Genomic DNA, 22,072 nt, shown 5'->3' with positions numbered 1-22,072 from the left:
CAACGCGTGTACCTTTGGTATGGGCTACATTTCGGTTTCCTCGTGCCAAACTTCGCTTCAAATTATCACTGGCGTTTTTGGTGAAGGTAAAGATGCTCAAGTAAGATATTCCTGATACCACCCATGGTGTGATGAAACCAACAAGAAAGAAGAATAACGAATAACCGTACGTCTCTTGACTCTGAACATACGTACATAACATAAATCTATCCGAAAATTCATGCTTACCCCATCCTAAATTACTCGGTAGATCGATAAAAAACAAAATAACCAAAACCCACAACCATGCAAGGAACTGTACGTTTGTTATAAATCTTGTGGTAGTAACTATAGCGGCAGATTTTAACATAGCGGTTTATACTGATGGCAGCGATGTTTAAGACCGAACTGATACAACTGATGATACAGATGGAACCAAGAAATTTGCAGAGCCGTGGTCGTGATATCAAACTCTGACCATTTGTAAGCAGAGAAGAAAGTCCAGATGAATTCACAGCAAAGGACACCATCAAATCGGATACTGCTAAATTGACGATGAAAGTGTTTGATAAAGTACGGAGTGGTTTGTGATAAATAACAGAACCGATCACTAGCACGTTTCCAAATATTCCAGAAATCATCATCAAGATGGTCACAATGAATATAACATCATTACGTAGTGTGTCTAAAGGCTCAGTATCTGTTGGATAAGTCATCGTGTTTTTGGCTTTGAATCCAAGTTGAATATTCTCTTATTTCAGTATAGTCTTCATAACTGTCCCAGACAAATTGACTGACCATCTCACATCGCACTCAATCAATCACTAAGCTATAATGAAAAGCTGCATTTTTGTTTTTCACGATTACTTGACTTAACTCTCATCAAAACAAGGATTTATTTGCTACTAAGGTCGTCATTAAATCGAATTTAAATTAATGTATCCATACGCTACTCGTATTATTACTTTATTACCCAGGGATGTTTGTTTGTAAAAGTGAGGGCCAACGGACTTAATACGGATTAGGTCAGGTTAACAAGCCAAGTATGTGTATTCTGCTGTCTTAAACTGAATTTCTTTGGAAAATAAATTCTTTTCACCTGAAAGAAATTATATTTGAATTCTGGATGGACCACAACACTACCCATTAACACATTCGAAGGTATATCATACTAACCAATTTGAGTCACATGGAGGCGGTACCGTAAAACCTCATCTACAAGCATATGTAGTGCTTTTGATGAAAGCTAAATTAATCCAGGCGCCATCCATCGATAGAATTATCTGGATTATAACATTATGGAGTTTGACCAGTGTGTCCAGAAACAAGTTAAAATATAGAGCCATTTAATTATGAAAGGAATTAGAAAAAGATAAATAAAAAAATAAAAAAATACATAAATAAAAAGAAAGTGGGGGATGGAGACCATTGCCCCCAAAAAGTATCGTTATACTTGTACACTTGGAACAATAATCACAATTTCAAAACTGGCCAATATTGGGGAAAATAGTTTTTTTAATAGATGCACTCTCTAATCCTGCACATTATGACACCACATTGAATCCACCTTGACCCCAATAAGTACAGTTACAAGCAATAGACGAAGGTCCAGTTTTAAAAGTGACACACTGGCCTTACAAATGTACAAGGGGGGAGATTCCAACACGCGAAAACAAAGAGACAGTGAAGCTTTATTCAAAGCAGTTTTTATTTCAGTTTTACTTCTCTTTACTTTTCATAACTCTCATTTTATTTGTCAGTTCTTTTGTTTCAGTTTTCTAAAGGCACGCATAAATTAGCCATTCACCACTCTCCAACCAGATGTCAAGTCCGTGGAGTTTTGAATAGGCCAGTTTCTCACTTTTAAAACTGGACCTTCGTCTAATCAAATGCTTTGAAGTCACATTGGATTCAACGGAGTGTCATAATGTGAAATACATTTCAGCTATGGCACGATTTAGGGCAAGGATGAAAAAGTGAGGAAATTGAACATCACAAAACACTCCCTCTGTTTTATTTCATCACCCACGAAAAATTCATTTCTTATGTATTATTTTGTTTTGTGATGAAAATTGTGATGTTTTATTTCATCGCGCTTTAAAAGAAATGATTTCTTATATATTACTTTGCTTTGTGATGAAAATCGTGATGTTTTATTCATCACGCTTTAAAAGAAATGATTTCTTATGTATTACTTTGTTTCCTGATGAAAATCGTGATGTTTTATTTCATCACGCTCTAAAACAAATGATTACTTATATATTACTTTGCTTTGTGATGAAAATCGTGATGTTTTGTTTCATCACGCTTTAAAAGAAATGATTTCTTATGTATTACTTTGTTTCGTGATGAAAATCGTGATGTTTTATTTCATCACGCTCTAAAACAAATGATTTCTTATGTATCACGCTCTTAAACAAATGATTTCTTATGTATTACTTTGTTTCGTGATGAAAATCGTGATGTTTTATTTCATCACGCTTTAAAATAAATGATTTCTTTTGTATTACTTTGTTTTGTGATGAAAATCGTGATGTTTTATTTCATCACGCTTTAAAAGAAATGATTTCTTATATATTACTTTGTTTCGTGATGAAAATCGTGTTGTTTTATTTCATCACGCTCTAAAAGAAATGATTTCTTATGTATTACTTTGTTTTGTGATAAAAATCGTGATGTTTTATTTCATCACGCTTTAAAAGAAATGATTTCTTTTGTATTACTTTGTTTTGTGATGATAATCGTGATGTTTTATTTCATCTCGCTTTAAAAGAAATGATTTCTTATATATTACTTTGTTTCGTGATGAAAATCGTGATGTTTTATTTCATCAGGCTTTAAAAGAAATGATTTCTTTTGCATTTGTTTTGTGATGAAAATCGTGATATTTTATTTCATCACGCTTTAAAAGAAATGATTTCTTATGTATTACTTTGTTTCGTGATACAAATCGTGATGTTTTATTTCATCACGCTTTAAAAGAAATGATTTCTTATGTATGACTTTGTTTTGTGATGAAATTGTGATGTTTTATTTCATCGCGCTTTAAAAGAAATGATTTCTTATGTAATACGTTGTTTCGTGATGAAAATCGTGATGTTTTATTTCATCACGCTTTAAAAGAAATGATTTCTTATGTATTACTTTGTTTCGTGATGAAAATCGTGATTTTTTTATTTCATCACGCTCTAAAGCAAGCAAATGATTTCTTATGTATTACTTTGTTTCGTGATGAAAATCGTGATGTTTTATTTCATCACGCTTTAAAAGAAATGATTTCTTATGTATTACTTTGTTTCGTGATGAAAATCGTGATGTTTTATTTCATCACGCTCTAAAACAAATGATTTCTTATGTATTACTTTGTTTTGTGATGAAAATCGTGATGTTTTATTTCATCATGCTTTAAAAGAAATGATTCCTTATGTATTACTTTGTTTCGTGATGAAAATCGTGATGTTTTATTTCATCACGCTCTAAAGCAAATGATTTCTTATGTATTACTTTGTTTTGTGAGGAAAATTGCGATGTTTTATTTCGACAGGCTTTAAAAGAAATGATTTCTTGTGTATTACTTTGTTTTGTGATGAAAATCGTGATGGTTTATTTCATCACGCTCTAAAGCAAATGATTTCTTATGTATTACTTTGTTTTGTGAGGAAAATTGTGATGTTTTATTGGGTGAGATGTAGAGTGTGTATGATAAATTGAACAATAAATATAGTTGTTACATGCATTTTAAGAAACAAATTCTCATTAAAACAGTATATTGTTTAGGAAAAAGTGTCCCGATTTTTTTTCTTGCCCTAAATCATGCCGTATCTAATAAATTTACCCAAAATATGGTTTAAAGATACTTTTTGGCGCAGTATATATATTTGGCAAGTACCGAAATAGCATTTAGACTGGATTTAATCTGAATTAACTCCGGTGGACTGCATCTAGAAATTAATTTCAAAGTATCGTTAATCTTTCAAGTTTTCAAAATCCAGATGGGACAAGTCGATAAAAAGTGCTATCAATAATGTCCTTGGCCGATAGTGCCCGCCAGTGGAACAAGTATATAATATTGAAGTGTACTCAATAATGTCCTTGGCCGATAGTGCCTCTGAGTGCGGAAAAAATAGCTTAATAACCCATTTATCTAAGTGATTTGACGTTTTAATACCTCGGAAATTCAATCATAGAGGGGAAATAATGAGGAGAAATGATAAAACAATTACTATAAAATACTAATTGACCTTGAGTAGAAAGACAGCTGACAGAAAATTCCATCGCGTAGGCATTCAATTCAATGCCATTCACATTTGAATCTTACATAGCAACAAGGCATATTATAACAATATAATAGAATATGTACTACTACTACTACTACTACTACTACTACTACTACTACTACTACTACTACTACTACTACTACTACTACTACTACTACTACTACTACTACTACTACTACTACTACTACTACTAATACTACTACTAATAATAATAATAATAATAATAATAATAATAATAATAATAATAATAATAATAATAATAATAATAATAATAATAATAATAATAATAATAATAACAATTGATTGGAATAAACTTTAGAATTTAATAGAAAGAATGATTTAATGATTAGCACTATAAGTTGTGTAATGTTTGGAACCCGATTTTAGCAAATCATTTGAGATGAATCAGTATCTGCCGTCCTAGTAGTAGGCCTGCTGCAATATGTGCAGGAATTGACTAGCGCCCCCACACAGCGTCAGAGCAAACCAGAATCGCAAAAAAGCGACCTTTAACAGGCGACGAAAAAAAAATCACTGCTCTCCAGTTGGAAATACCTTTCAACCCTACAACATAGACCATTTAAATATACTTTCAATTAGGGTCGGTCGGGCCTTTTTTATTTTATTTTATTTTTTTTATTTGTACAGGAAAATATTTACCGAATATCTCTATATCTGGATCGGTTTTTTTGTCATCTTAACACCAACTTTTATTAACACTTAAATTCCTTGACAATGATTGAGAAAGACCAACAACCACCAACAATGCTAATTTTACGAAGAAAAACAAAACAAAACAACAACAAATAATAAAATAATGACCAACCTTCCTCATCAATTTTTAAAAATCCTCTAGACAAGAACCAAATTATTATTTTTATGTGGCCTATAGGAAAACCGCAATGTCACCCCTGCTCGCGTCGTCGATTGCGTGATCATGTTATGTAGATACCGTTTTTAATAGCGATCATAGCTATACAGCCGCACATGCTCTATACTCATCGGTGTTTGTAAAATGTAAGTTTTTATTTATATCTCTTATTCACTCGTACTCGATCGCATCTTGCATGCATTTTGTGTATGTGCAACCCTGGACATCCATATTTTGTGCAAGATTTGAATATAAAATTGAATCAATTGAGACCATATTTATTGGTCGAGCTATGAGTTTCAAAATGTTGGACGAAACGTAGTCGAGTCCATTTTCAAACACTTGGATTCAACATAATAATGTCCCCCAGTGTAGTAATTTTGCTCGTATAGTAGGTGTATTCTGTTCAGTGGTGTAGATTTATTATTTTTTGACATCAATTGGAGGGATGGGGTTGGAAAACACATTTTTGAAGTATAGTGAATCCAGCACCTTTTGGCGATATGGGGGGTGCTTGTATGAACCACCCCTGGCAAAATATTGGGGATTTATCCCCATTTTCAGAGAACTACGCCCTTGATTCTGCTGTACAATGTAGTTTGCTTGTGCTGAATAAAGGTTGCGTTTAATTATATATATTTTTTTTTGATAGATGGTGAAATTAATATATGACCCAAATCAGTACATACATTTTCGACGTGGTTTTGACTATATGCACATTATAATGTTGTCTTCTTTTGAAATATATCAAATCTATTTGTATTGAAGTTTTCCTTTATATAATCACAAGGATTGCTTGAACACCAGTTTGTCCTAAAACTTGGAGTAGGGCCTAACACGATTTGACATATCTGTCAACCCTTTGAGCTGAGCCAGATACGTCACTACTATCATAATACTCCTAACATTTAACCCAACTAGTACTGTACTAACGACAGAGCAGATGGTTTTATGCTTAGGCCTAAAAAATGTTTGGTTGGCGTAACATAAATAAAAATTACTTTAAAAGGAATAGGGCGGGCAAATGAGAAATTGTCAAGAGAAATGAAAGAATGAGTAACTCTTCACAATTAAAAACAGGGAAAATATGACACAAGATCGATTTCCAATGGGGGAATAACACAAAACGTATAAACAAAGTTAAAAGAGTTTTTAACTTTATACGTTTATACGTTTGTTATTCCCCCATTGGAGGTTGTGTCATATTTTCCCTTATTTTAATCTTATCTATTGCTTATCCTTTGGTTCCCTGCTGGTCAGTTGGAACAGATTTTCCCTGTTTTTATATTAACCCTTCACATCATAACAGAAGAGAAGACGATTTATGTTAACATTTTATATAAAACATTGTTATAAAACTTTTGTAGATAATAGTTATTTAAAACAGGTTTTTTTATCATCAGATAGAAAGACTTCTGCTCATCTTCTCTGGTGAGACAACAGGGCTGGGGTATCTTTCCATATCAAAGTTTAAAAATCTGTCATATCAATTTCCTCAATATGTTGTTTTGATACAACTTATGAGCGGTAAGTTTGATTTTACAATATTTCGATATTATGTTTTTAACTTTGTAACTTTATTATGATTAACATAACTGTATTTCAAAGCATCAAACTATATCATTATTTTGTCCGAACAAAAATAATCCAGGGAATAAAATATTTATTCATATGTTTATTTATTTTATTCAACCTGGGCCATTTCTACTGGTGCACATGCATTATAATAATTTGTCTATAATACCTTATACAAGCATCAGCAAGCACAATTTGTCACAAGATTTGAAAAGTAAATAGCCTATGTACACACTGAACACAATGCACATACAAGCTGTAAAGTATATCGAAGCTGTCAGTATAAAATGATATACACGACCTTCACGATGCTATTAATTTAGCCCAAAGATTAATAATTTGGCTCACCTCAAGTTTGGAAGTGACGTTAATGCTATTTATTTATTTACTTATTTATTTAAAAATAAAAAAAACCATAGGGTAGGTTGGTCGGCATTTAAAAAAAAATATTATTATTATTTACACACACATTTTAAGCTGTACATTAAGTATGATAAAGGCCTTGGAACTTTTTTTTATCTCTCTTTCAATTATATATTTGTTTAATTATTATTATTTTATTTGGCCAAAAAATAAGAAAATAAAGTATAGGGTCAGACCTTTTTAGGTCGGTCGGGTTACGTCAATTACATAAAAATATGTAATTAATTACCATAATGAGCCGGGATCTGAAATTTTACAACGTTCAATAACTTTTAAATGTTAAAATCATTATTTGTTTTCTTATATCGGTATTTACTCGTAATATTGATGCCCGAAAGAGTATAGGTTACCGTTTACCGTTGCCGTCAAAAATGTTTTAAAATTCTTACAAAATAAATCAAATTACAATATAAAGTTACAACAACATGTTTAAATACTTATTATTTTGCTAGCTCATAAAAGGTTAAATAATGAGAGACCTAATATGCATTATACATGTAACTACTCGAAAGATAAAACACTAAAGAACAACATTTGATCCGCAGAATATTTATTAACTTAACAAATATTGAATGCGCCAAATATCAGACTAAATATTTTATTTAATATCAAAACACAAATAATTCAATATGATTGCACAAACTAGCATATTATTTTTTGGCATGGTAGCGCAGAAATATAACTCAAAAATTCCTAATTTATAAAAAAAATATTTGAAGTGAAAGCATGGAACAACTTATATATAATTACATTTTAAGAATCGAACAATTGAGAGTTGAATATTGTTTTGAAAGTTCATCATCACACGATCGATTCATCACTGATTTACAATTTATAATATGTTCATCGTGGGAGACTACGTGTAATGGATGTGTGTACAATAATGACAACCTACTTTTAATTGGAATACATAGCTAAACATCAAACATGCATTCCTTCTTTGAGTGCTAATTATAGCAAACAAAGGTAACCTACTATTTAGTTGCTGTGTGGGGTCAAACATGCATTCCTTCTTTGAGTGCTAATTATAGCAAACAAAGGTAACCTACTATTCAGTTGCTGTGTGGGGTCAAACATATTCCTTCTTCGTGTGATAGAAAAGAAGCTTGCATGTGGAAAAAACATAAATTTTGTGATCAATACAATGTTTCATTGTGGCACTTTTAAAATTGCACTATGTGAATAGCTTCTTATTTAGGTTGGCCGTCACTGGAATTTGTCTTATATTTATAGGTTAATGAACGCGTATTACTTATTGGGAGAGATATTAGACAAAATAATGCACGCGCCCTGATGTTGATGCGTCTAATGCACGAGCCCCGAAGGGGGGAGTGCATTAGACACGTCAACATCAGCGCAAGTGAATTATTTTGTCTAATTTCTCGAGCAATAAGTAATACAAGTTTATTAATCTATTTCATACACGAGAAGATAAAAACACGTGATTTTTACATTTTTATATAACAAATTATCACTAAAAAAGTTGGATAATATAACCAAATTTAAATGCATCAACCCGCCCTAAAAATGAATCAATCCTACGCGACGCGAACGCGCGCGAAACAATGCGCGTAGTACGCGGAGTGCACAATATACACAATCAATGCATGTTTCGTACTTTTCTGATTGGCTGCTTTGATATAGGAGTATATGAAATAATAATAATCTTTCTTTATTGAGGGTAATACCACTTCAGTGTCAAGCACTGCTTTCCAAGCAGGCCCTCATACAATTATAAATACTGTAATACATATTGATAAACAGTAAATTTACATATTATACACATGATAAATCAATAACATAAATTGAACTCATATGGCAAAGATTATACAAAATACAAGCTAAAGTTAAAATGTCCTTATAAAAAGTACAATTTATAAGGGAAAAGAACTCCCAAGTTATTTAGCAGAAATGTTTGTTTGCGCTTTAAATTGATACACAGACATTATTTAATTCTTTGTCGATTTCAGGTGCAATTCCATTCCAAGTATTATCAGCTCTGGCATGGAATGTACGCTTGCCTGAATTTGAATTACATTTTGGTACAACAAGAATATTTGATGTATGATTCCTGGTAATATGCATATGACTATCATGAACAAATTCAAATTGAGATGATAGATAAGATGGACCGAGGTTTCTTAAGCACTTACAAACTAAAATAAGAAGTTGATTATTCCATCTATCATTTAGTTTTATCCATTTTAGTGCACTCATTAAGTTACTTATTGGTGTTCTAATATCTGCAGATAAAATTGTCCTGGCTAGCTGATTTTGTAACACTCGCACCCTTGTTTGAAATTCACAAGAAAAATTACTCCATACAGAACTACCATAATCAAATCGAGGCATAACAAGTGCAGTTGATAACATAACAATGGTATGACGAGGCAGGAAGTATTTAACACGCCTAATTACACCAATTTCTTTAGAAACATTTTAACATAAATAATCTACATGAGCTGACCAAGAAAGTTTAGAATCAAGTTTTACTCCAAGATATTTAAACTCGTGAACTCGTTCAATAATAAAAGTATATTCATATGTTAGATTTATACCATTAAACTTTTCAAACATTTGGTTGGTACCACAGACCATAAAGTAAGTTTGTTTGCATGAAACCAATTTGCTACACTGTACAGACTTGACTCTAATTTAGCTTGCAATTCCAAAACATTCTGTCCTTTACCAATTAAACTTGTGTCATATGCGTACATTAATAGTTTTACAGTTAACAGCATACAATTTACAAAAGTAATAAATAACAAAGGACCCAATTCCAACATTAACATTTTCAAAGTCAGATAAAGAAGAATGTACACTACCTGTTTGGGATCTTTTATACAAATATGATTTAACCCACAGAAGCTCTTTACCTTGAAAACCATATTTGTCAAGTTTTTAAGAAGTATTTCATGATTTACTGTGTCAATCGCTTTCTTTAAATCAATAAATATAACACCAGTAGCGAATCCACTATCCATGTTCTTTAAAGTATCAAATCTTCTACATTAAGTAAAGTTGTGGTAGTTGAACAGGCATAATATTACAGTAGTATATCAGGCATAATCTGTAGGATGACTAATTAATATGAATCTCAGACAATAAGAAATGGATGACCCATGATAAATTTAAACTAAATGATAGTAAAATCGATTTCTTTTAATTGCTGCTTCTCCCATCATCAATTGCAGGCACCTAAGATATCGCTATAAACAATTGCATAATACCATTAGAAAGTCTTAGTCAGTGGGAGTGGTCTAGTTCGTAGACACATTTCTGATTGGACAATTGCATGATTTCGAGTGCCGTCTATCAGGCCGTAGACGACCCCACGTCATCATGCGTCTTGATAATGCGTAACATGCGTGTAGAGGTGCGCGTATGTATCGCGCTAAATGCGTAGACTAGTGCGGAATACGCGAACGAGCTAGCAATACGCGCAACAGAATACGTGAAGTTGTAAACAAGTTTCGTTCATTTTATAACGAGGGGAGTTTTTATGACGGTAACTTAGTTTTTGCTTAAAAAAATTGTTTACAGTTATTAAAATAATATTTAACTGACTAAGAATGAGAATAAACGATCGGAATTTTTATTTTGCCTATCCTCTACCTATGATAGACGACAGGCAGGTCCAATATTTTTATCGTAGTAGATACCGGCTGCGCCGGCATCCACTACTCAAAATATTGGACCTGCCTGTCGTCTATCACACGGTAGAGGATAGGCAAAATAAAAATTCCGATCGTTTATTCTCTAACTATACCATGTCCTCTCGTATCACATTAAAGAAACTCGTATTCAAAAATATATTGAGCAACCAACTTGTCATCAGGCTGTGAGCTCTCTATTTCTTAAACGTCTCATTATATACCGTGTGTCATAAGTCTGTTCCTCCCCCCATAGAAAAAACATTTTATCATGCTTTAAATTAAACTTATATAATTAATTTGATATTAATTTGTTACTAGTTATTGTTTTGGATTAATATAAATGCCACTTAAAAAATTAATTTGAAGTTGTTGTCTTTCGACACACGGTATAAAACAAGCTTCATTTTGATTTGAAGTCCCAAGGCATGTCAACACAATATTTGTCATGAATCCTGATACTTTTATGGAGATTATCCAAAGTTACAGGGTGAGTTAAAAAAAAAGTGCAATAGAGCATAGAATCGATATTTATGTAAGAACTAAGTTAAACTTTCCCATTATTGAAATTTTCTATAAATGCCACACTCAATAGTAACCTTCTGTGAAAATATGAAGTGACTCGCTACTGCCGTTTAAATTTTATTAGTCCTTTTTTCTGTTTTTCCCAATTTCATTATTTGTCCACGTGGTACCATGTATTTTGAATGAGAGAACACAATGCACGATAAAGGCACCAGCTTTGAAACTGACTTTAACTTAAATAAGGTTGATTTTTGCGTATATTTTAATCTCTTTCGCTTCAGTTTTTAACCGTTTCCTACGTACCAAATCTGTATTCGCTTTAACCAACATATTTAAACAACCAACAATGACGTTTTCATCAAATAATATTGGTTTGTGCCCTAGAGTATCAAGAGTATAAGGATGGGTAATTTCAATATCCTGGCATGTAAGATAACAAAGATGTGATGCTGGAAGCATAGAACTTTACGAATGACTTTCGTACATCGTTGTTTTAAATCAGTTGTTGCCACAGGCGTAGATCCCTGGGGATAGATCCCCACTATTTTCCTGGGGTGGGTACATACAATCACAACCCCCATATTGACCAAATTAACCTCATAATATTTGGCCATTTTAGAACAAAAGTGCTAATGTTTTTACGCTTCGCGCGATTTTATTCCACTTTTGCAACATATCTTATCAGTTGAGCTTCAATATGGCAAACTATTTAAAACCGACTAGACTTGAACTGAGAACTCGTGTAGATGCGTTTCCAATAATGTTACTTATTATTATATCAACATGAGCTCAAATGTTATGATGCAAGGGTGGGTCACTTATATTTACAGTACTGTTTCCACCCAGTAGCCTAAATGCCCAAAACATAATGAAAATGTCCACCAAAACCTTTTGAAATGTTCATATAATTAGAGCTCATAATTATTGCACAGAACAAAGTCTATGATATCAGGAGAATTCAATGTGTGTAACAACTCCCGATTCTAGAATTATATAATTATAAATGAACTGATTTCTTGTATATTCCCAATACATGAGACAAAACCAGGCGACTCATGTGAGTAAGAAGTAGCTGCAAGTGAACATTCCACTAGTACAAGTCATCTAGCGAAACGGAAATCTGCACATCTACAGTAACCATGACGATACCATATGAGAAAATGGCGCCCCCTGTGTATGACCCGCCGCAGGTACGTTCACAACTATATTTTGGTTCGCCTCAATTTCATTAGTAGTGAAGTTGTTGTGTAGGTGCTGGTCGCAGAAATGAACCTCGCGCGTAAAGTTAATCGCATTGTTCACACTGAGAGTACACGCACGCGTACAGGGACACTGAAAGCCAAACTGGTGTCAGGGTGACTCAAAAGCAGAGTCCAGCCACTCTGCGACTCTATGTCTAAAATGACTCCAAATTGGGAGTCATCTGACTCCCTTGAAGAGTCATATATGTCTCCGCGGAAAAGTTACCGTTAATGACTCTACACATGAGTCATTATCTCCCAATTTTAGACATAGAGTCGCGTAATGGCTGGACTCCCTGCTTGTAGAGTAAGTAACCCAGACTCCATTTATAGAGTCACCCTGACTCCATTACAGGGTCACTCCGACAGTTCGGAAATAGCCAAAATTAATGATACACATAGATGTACATCAAGATAAAAATTCAAAGTATATACCTACCAGAATAGGAGACTTTACTTTGAGTTTCACACCATTAGGTTATCGTCCGACGACAGGATGAAAAGAAAATATGCTGAACCACCATCCCTTAGCATGCTTAGGAATGGGAGAATATGCATTCCTTGGTTTCAACTGCCAAACTATTCCAGAGTCTGACTCTCTTGAAGAGTCATAAATTTCTTGACTCCGTCGACGACTCTATGAATGTAGAGTCAATTGACTCCACGGGTAGAGTGGGGTCAAGTGACTCCTTTGAGAGTCAGAGCGGGTTTACTCCACTTAGAGAGTCACTTGACTCTATTCTGGCTATCAGTGGACGGTTTTCATAATTTTGGGTCCAATTTTAATTTTGCATTCAGTTCCACTTAAAGTGGCACGAGGAAAGAACACAAACAGTACCAAGATGTCATATTTTTAATGAGAGAGTTCGACTGTTCAAATTAAATATTTGTTGACAAATATGCTTTGATACGCAACTTATATAATTTTAACTTTCCCTGCATTACCATTTAACCATAGTCAAACATATTGAGGTGAATGTGTAAAACCTGATATTGAAATTCAAATGATTTATTCAATTTAATTATGTATGTTTTACCAGGCACCCCCTCAACAAGAGTACCCACCTCAACAGGGACACCCTTCTCCTCAACATGGCTACGTACCTTCTCAACAGGGCTACCCACCACCTCTGCACGGCTACCCACCCCCACATCAAGGCCAGTCGCCAACAGTAGTTGTGCAGCAGCCAGCAGCGCCTCCACCCCAGCAAGTGGTAGTGACAAATATTGTTAAAACAGAGTAAGTAATGTATAGCATGCAGTATGTGGCCACCTGTCGGTAGTCCTAATATTTGCTAGTCCGAAGTCCAAAAAGGGGTTCATTAGTCCGAGAGGTTAGATTTAGGGTGAGGTTATGGGTTAGGATTAACATGGATAATGTACTTGTCTATACTTTGATCAGCTCGTAATCGACGGGATTGGTTAGGCTTTTTCCACTACGCCGAAAAGTAAACCGACGTAACAAGTGATATAGTTGACCTTTTTGATCTATATTTTGCGCATTAAAGAAATACAACAAAGAATATAACTTCAATTAACAATTTGTGATGGTTCTGGCGAGATGTTCTCAAATAAAATGTATCTTACTATAATTCAGCAGAATCTGTACATCTGTTTGTCTGTACATCTGTTTGTCTGTTTGTCTGTCTGTCCGCCTCTTTTCTCGGAGACGGGGGGTCGCACGTTCCTCAAACTTGGTGGGTGGGTGCAGCTTGACCCCAGGACAACACGTTTGTATTGGTTGGTGGGTCAAGGTCACCCATAGTCATCTAAGGGTAAAATTAGTAAAACTGTTTTTCTCGGAGACTGGGGTCGCACGTTAGGTCGCACGTTCCTCAAACTTGACGGGTGGGTGCGTCTTGACCCGGACAGAACAAGTTTGTATTGGTTAGTGGGTCAAGGTCACCAGAGGTCATCTAGGGGTCAAATTAGTAAAAACTGTCATATGGGCATGAAACTTGGTGGGTAGGTGCATCTTGACCTAAAACAGAACAGGTTTGTATTGATTAGTGGGTCAAGGGGGCCATCTGAGGTCAAATTAGTAAAAAGAATTTCCTCCTATTTTCTCGGAGACTAGGGGTCGCACGTTCCTCAATCTTAGTGGGTGGGTGCATCTGGACCTCAGACAGAACAAGTTTGTTTCAGTTAGTGGGCCAAGATCACCCGAGGTCATCCAGGGGTCATCTGAGGTCAAATTAGTAAAAACTATCGTATGGGCATGAAACTTGGTGGGTACAGTCAACTTTTGTGGTCAAATTTTTGAAAGGTCATTTGGGGGTCATCCGGGGTCACCCAGGGGTCATCTGAGGTCAAATTAGTAAAAAAATGTCCTATGCGCATGAAACTTGGTTGGTACAGTCAACTTTTAGAGTCAAATTTTTGGAAGGTCATTTTGGGGTCATCCAAGGTCAAATTACTAAAAACTGTCATATGGGCATGAAACGTGGTGGGTACAGTCAACATTTAGAGCCACATTTTGGAAGGTCATTTTGAGGTCAAAATGGGTCATCTGAGGTCAAATTAGTAAAAACTGTCCTATGGGCTTGAGTACAGTCACCATCAGCCAGGTAATCGCGACAGCCGAGAACCGCCAAATACGGGTAACCGCCTAGTTGATATTTATCCGCAATGTTATAAGGCCAGCCGCTTATGAATACGAGCTGATCAAACTGTAACGAACTTTTGGACAGCGACCCTTGGAACCAGTAAACCTTTGGACTATAGCTTGTGTAGACTGTACAATCTTTAGATTGGGTTTGACGGCCATGGACATTCACCTAAACCCACTTAATTTGTGACTACATGTTAAAATGATCCCAGAAACATACTAAACTGCCAAAGTTGGTGAGCTCAAAAAGAAACTTATAATTTTTCACAAGGTCATATCTTGAAATCCTGTCCATCAAATTGAACCAAAATTACACACAGATTTACTTCAATACTCTACTCTTAACACATGTCAGTAACCAAGCAGTTATCCAACTGACACAACAGCAAAATGCACTGACATGGGACAGCTTCCTGGACCACATTCACAGCCCAGCCCTGTTTCATGACAAAATTGTATGAAAAGCAGAAAGCAGCACCGTTTTATCATCTGTGCAAGGATCTTGTGTGCATTCTCACAGATTTTTTGTCCTGGGTGCCAAATGTTGGGCTGTGAAAGTGAAGGAAATCCAGGAAGCTGTCCCATGACAGTGCATTTTGCTGTTGTGTCAGTTGGACAACTGGTTGGTTACTGACATGTGTTTTGAGTAGAGTATTAAGGTAATCATGTGTGTAATTTTGGTTCATTTTGATTGACAGTATTTTAAGATATGACCTTGTGATTCACAACTTGTAAAAAATTATAAGTTTCTTTTTGAGCTCAGTTTATGTTGAACGGAAAATTACATAGTATTCAGTTTATTGAGTGAATTGTTTAAAAAAAGAACTTCCAATTTTATGTTGACACTATATCAATCTAAGATACCCTACACAAATTCAAGGCTATAGTGCTGTATTTTTTCAAATCCGAGATTCTGAACGAATCGCATGAACCGTGTTTAAAACACAGTACGTACATGGCGTGTGGGAGAGCCATACACACAGAGGGTCGTTCCGTAGCCCGCTTTTGCAACATTGGTGATGTGGTATTAAATTCCACTTTTCCTCAGTTGTTCTGCACACACTTATATATAAGAGGGTAAATCTGACAGTAAAAGCTAACATTTTATGGCCAAGAATATTAATACTAAACTATTTTTTATTGAAATGTTACAATAATGGCTTTAAGCAGACTTTATACGCGATCGCTGAGCGATTACGATGGATCGCTTTCGGCGATCGCGATTGCAGACGACGATATTCTAGGCCACAAAATGCATTTTCAGAATATCCAACCGAGAGTTAATGATCGAGAAAGTAAATTATTTAGCAAAATTAATAATCCAGTTGATAGAAATTGTTTGGTTGATGTATTTACGTGTTTAAGAACATCGTTCGGGAGTTGAGATTTCTTCAACTAGCAACGTCTCAGCGATTCATATCGATTGAGCGACTTGACGCTCTAAAGTAAACACTGAGCATGCGTAAAATCACTTTTGTGCATAAGCTAACGAACATTGGACAGTAATGTGTTAGCACCCTACTCTTTTCGAAGCAGAACATTTTTGTCTATGTCCCCTATGCTTCCAACGAGGGGTCGAAGGTTACAATGGGGAAACAATTAAAAATGTGTCTATTGTGTTGTACTATACCTAGAAGTGTTCATCTTATTTCTAGGGATAAATAAAATAATATTACACTAGGGTTCTTAGTTCAGGAGATATTGAGCAAATTATGTACTGATTATTTTCATACAGCCTGTATATAAATACAATGAATCGACTCTGTATTCTGATGAATATTCATGTCTTTCTTTTTTATTATCCCTAGAGAGAGTGTTAACCATTGTCTGCACTGTTGCATCAGTATTTTCTTCTTCCCATGGGTGTTAGTGTGGTGTTGTTTGGTGAGTTCATTTATGCCATATCATCTCATCATCAATATCGTATCTTTTACTGAGGAAGCTATTGTTTCTCAGCATTCTGAATTGTACACGATTGTAATGTGCTGAAAATGAATAACAGCCTGTAATAATCAAACCCCCTAACTCTCTTCACGCGGGTGTCGACTGCAGACGACAAGTTTCAAAATAAAATTTTTACTTCAAAAATTTCATAAATGTTAATTTTCATGACCATATTTGGAATCAGCATGAAAAATGCATTAAAATGAGTACAAACAAGCCTAGTATTGATTCAGTAGTTCTTAAGATAGCTCTTGATATTTTGAGAAAATAGTTCTTTTTCCATTGAAGCGCATGGCTAGCACGCAGAGCATTAATTGCGGTATCCGTGACAAAATCTGAGATTTTTAATTTATAAATCACTAAACACAGGAATGATCCATATGCTCGAAATATATCGCAATTGGCTGAGAAAGTGAATCGAGATGACACATGAAGCCATACGACCGCATTTACGATCGACGGACTAACACGCTTATTGCCGAAAGGCGCTGAAATGACAGCGATTTTCTTTGTTTTACTTCATTTGTTCGGTTCAAAATTAAAAGAGCACATACTAAGATACAACATTCACAGACCAAAATTTGACACCCAGCACAAGAAATCTGGGAGAATACGTATAAGATCCTTACACAGATGGTACTTTCCAAAGAGTAAGTGGAATAGTGTGGCACGGGGCTGATTTCTGTTTTTCATGCACTTTCTTCAAGAATCAGGCCTTGTAATACACTATTCCACCTACTTGCAGATTTTTTGTGCTGGGTGCCATTTATTGGGCTGTGAATGTGGTCCAAAAAGCTGTTAGCGCATTTTGCTGATTTTAGATAACTGCTTGGTTACTGACATGTATTTAGAGTATTAAGAAGAAGAAGAAGAAGAAGAAGAAACAAACAAACAAACAAACAAACAAACAAATACCAATTGACTACATTCCTTTTGTTTTTTTGTTTTACTAGTGTTGTATGCATGGCTGTTAATCATGTGCATTACATCCATTGTCCGACCCGCTTCAACAAAGACAAGCAAATGACCAGAGGTGCAATGGATTTTCTACAAAAAGATGGCAGATCTTTGTGAAACTAACCACAATCTTCTCAGAGCCGGGTAACTTCAAGTACTATAAAACGTCCGCTGAATTTGAACTTTGATTTTGAACATTTACTTGCAATTTTACATTTGTAGTGTTAAGGTGGTACTACACCCCTTGATAAATGTTTAAATATGTTTTGCATTTTTCTCAAAAAATAAAAACTGGTAACAAAAAGTTCTGTATATTATAGGGACAAGGCTCTGTATATTATAGGGACAAGGAATCCAGTTACTACACTGGAATTTCAGTGACTCACAACAAGCGGTACGTTATTTATGATAAGAAAAGAGGTACCGCTAGAATGTACCTAATTTCTTAAAATATATTATGAACCACTTGTCTTGAATCACTGACATTTCTGTGAAGTAATTGGATTCCTTCCCCATATAATATACATAACTTTTATTACCAATGTGTAGTTATTTTTTGAGAAAAATGCAACATTATTCTCAAAATTTATCAGGGGGGGGGGGTAGTACCACCGTAGGCTTCTTTTGTATTTGCATATTTGCATATTCAAATATGCAATCCTCAATTGAAGACACGACATTAATCTCACACTCATGGATTTCAAATTTAATATGAATGCCATTTGGAATAATTTGTTATCGATTCTAGCACTACTGACATTGAGATTTTCCAGTTTAAAACCATACATCCCTTATGGAAGACATAACCTCGCTATCCCACACAGTGGGGTTTGAAATGGTGTCAGTCATTCATGTAACCCCGCTTGAAATTCACACTCCCTGTGTGAGAGAGCAAGGCCATATTGTCCATAGGGGTGTGTGAATGTCAACTGGAATAGTCTGTTAAGATGTAACCCTTTAAATGGATATTAAGTAGTTTAATTTGATATAATGTGGATGTTGTGATTAAAAAAAAAACACATGCAAAATGAACACGACTCAAAACTGTTTTCTTAATGATCGAACATCCTGCATCAATATGTGAATAGTCTAATTATAATTGTAGATAGTATACCCCATAGGGTGGTGTATGCCATGGAACACAGTTGTTCCGAAATCCCTTCCCAGCTCCTCCTTATAATTATATTCACGGGTAGGGATGATTATAGTGATCCCTGAGTAGTAAAGATCATAATATAATATATTTTTTTACTACCTTGCACGATTCTAGACCCAACCATGGATCTGGTGGGGATGGTCTGTGGAAGGGACCTTGGAGGGCAATTTCAATTATATGAAACACAATGTATTTTCCGACGGCTGCTTAATCATTATGTGGGACTTGACGTAGCAGTAGGTGTCTTGTATCCCCTGCTAGTATTTTAACTTTGAACATTTTGAGGTCCAAAATGCAATGCAATAGTTGTTAATTTCAAATCTGCATATAACTGCAGGATCACTTAAGGGATCTAAAATGAGCGTTTATTGTGTTTCGACAGTATTTTTTGTGATATCAAATAATTTTCATTTTTTGAAAATCACAATATAATACAAATTTTATGACAAATTATAAAAATTTGATATTTTTCAAATTTTTGATATTTAACAGTCCTCGAAGTAAATTATATAAATCTAATGATATATTCTTAAAGTGTATGTAGCAGGGAGGAAAAGCCGACGGTCAATTGAAAATTTTGACCTTTCATATTGAAGATATGGATTTTTTTCCCAAAAGACCACATTTTTTTGGTGTTTTGGGAAAAAAAATCCATATCTTCAATACGAAAGGTCAAAATTTTCAATTGATCGTCGGCTTTTCATCCCACCTACATACACTTTAAGTATAAATCATCAGATTTATAAAGTTTACTTCAAGTACTGTTAAATATCAAAAATATCAATTTTAATGATTTGCCATAAAATGTGTATAAAATTGCGAATTTCAAAAATCAAAATTATTTGATATCAGAATGACATTCTTCGTATTCAGAATGCAATTCGATATGTCTGATGTGCTCTGATGTCCCAAAATAAATACTGTCCAAACGTTCATACCCCAGCCCTTAAGAATACAGATTTAAGATAAAGCTTAAGATAAAGTTTCCAAAACATATACTAAGAAGAAGGGGTTTGTTTTATAATTTAAAAAAAAAATTTGACCAATCAATAACATCTCACCGTGCTCCACTCTTTCTTTCAATGGACATATCTATATTTTATTTATCATTCAATTCCGTTTTAACACAAATCAAAACTTAAACCCATAATGTGTGATTTGCTCCAAAGCGACGCCCTCAATTTTTCTCACATTTCTACTTTTTGCATGATTTTAATGCCCAGTGGTGTATTAAAATATCACGTGAAAGATTAAGTAAATCATTGATTTACATGTACAGCCCTCTTCCCTAGTAAAAGTGGCACAATTGTGATTTTACCCTTTCATTGTTAACTAAACATATCTCGAGATTAAAACAAGCAAATTGAACAGAACACACGGCATTTGAGAGCTAAGACTACGCCCTTGACGTTGATGTAAGCATCATGTCACAACAGTATTTTCTAATTGCCAAAGAGGGCGCTTTTCACTTGCACAACTTTTTTTGAGACAGGCTGTATAGGTGATATTACTCTTATATTAGTGCAAACGCGTTTTGTTATGTAGGTGCGTATTACTCTTATATTAGTGCAAAAGCGTTTTGTTATGTAGGTGCGTATTACTCTTATATTAGTGCAAACGCGTGTTGTCATGTAGGTGCGTATTACTCTTATATTAGTGCAAACGCGTTTTGTTATATAGGTGCTATTACTCTTATATCAGTGCAAACGCGTTTTTTCATGTAGGTGCGTATCACTCTTATATTAGTGCAAACGCGTTTTGTTATGTAGGTGCGTATTACTCTTATAATAGTGCAAACGCGTTTTGTTACGAAGGTGCGTTAGAACTCATACTCTTATATGAGTGCTTGTGACAAGCAATGTAGATCAATGTCCGTGTATTACAATGTGCACCATTCTTCGAAATCTGCTCCTCACATACGAGTCTCAGTGTGCAAAATCCAACCATCGAAAATGATAATATCGCCGAAATTGTCCCCCTTATGGAATAAAGGAACATGGTCGATTTAGTTGATCTAACGTTTCTTATTATCCGAAATCAAAGTAGTAATCGTATAAAGATACGGATTCAGTGACGAATTGATCGGCAAAATAAACACCACAGACCAAACATACGCATCTAGAGGAATTACAACTGCTCCTAACTGAGAAAGTAACCCCATCAAGATGATCGGAAACCAGCAAATGAAGTCAGTACCAACGATTGCGGCCATTTTGATCGCCATCTTGATTTCATCGTTGAAACTTTCTTTGCGTCCGACTTGCTGAGCACTGGTTTTCACTCTTACAAATATGATAACATAACAGATGAATATGACTACAAAGCATGCGAGATTAACTACGAGAAACAAGATAATTGAGAAGTACCACGCAGGTTTGGATTCTGTTGATACCGGCAAATTGAAATTTAATGTCCCACCCAGACCTTCTGACTCAAAGTTAAAACTTGAAGGACGAGTAATAAGGGGTAATCCAATACACACGTCCGAAAGATCGTAAAAGTCCGACTCTGGTCCAGCTAACAAAACGGGCACCGCAGACAAAACCAAAGCAACACACCAAAGAAACGCCACGGCAGTTTTTGATGACGTTAACGTCATTTTAGCTCGACCAAATGGAAACGCTACACAGATGAGCCTATCGATAGTAATAAGGGAAATGAAAAACACAGATGCCTCGCTTGAAAGAAGCCCCAAAAAGCCAGTTATTCGGCACACATTACCATTACGCCAAGCGTCAGAAAACTTGAAATATTCATCACCGTAATAAATGTCAGCACACGCCAGAATGATCATGTAAACTCCCATAAGAGAATCAGAAAGAGCCAGATGAAAGATGAATAGACGTTGTTTCGATTGAGTTTC

General features: G+C 34.9%; 1 protein-coding gene across 1 annotated transcript; it reads left to right on the top strand.

The window, feature by feature from the left end:
* Positions 1–5,150: 5,150 nt before the first annotated feature.
* Positions 5,151–19,085, top strand: LOC140168479 (uncharacterized). Its single transcript, XM_072191879.1, has 5 exons — positions 5,151–5,274; positions 12,340–12,493; positions 13,585–13,784; positions 16,961–17,036; positions 18,050–19,085. The coding sequence occupies exons 2-5, from the start codon at positions 12,443–12,445 to the stop codon at positions 18,068–18,070; spliced, it is 348 nt and encodes a 115-aa protein (XP_072047980.1). The 5' UTR covers positions 5,151–5,274; positions 12,340–12,442; the 3' UTR covers positions 18,071–19,085.
* Positions 19,086–22,072: the final 2,987 nt, after the last annotated feature.

This window comes from Amphiura filiformis, chromosome 13, assembly GCF_039555335.1.
Source record: "Amphiura filiformis chromosome 13, Afil_fr2py, whole genome shotgun sequence".
Taxonomy (NCBI): domain Eukaryota; kingdom Metazoa; phylum Echinodermata; class Ophiuroidea; order Amphilepidida; family Amphiuridae; genus Amphiura; species Amphiura filiformis.
This window is presented reverse-complemented; position numbering and strand designations above follow the sequence as displayed.

Excerpts from the sequence above, each read along its gene's own strand:
- LOC140168479 (XM_072191879.1), top strand. The coding sequence starts at position 12,443 with ATGACGATACCATATGAGAAAATGGCGCCCCCTGTGTATGACCCGCCG. Across the intron at positions 12,494-13,584 it reads CTGTGTATGACCCGCCGCAG|GCACCCCCTCAACAAGAGTA; the intron begins GTACGTTCACAA and ends ATGTTTTACCAG. Across the intron at positions 17,037-18,049 it reads TGTTAGTGTGGTGTTGTTTG|TGTTGTATGCATGGCTGTTA; the intron begins GTGAGTTCATTT and ends TTGTTTTACTAG.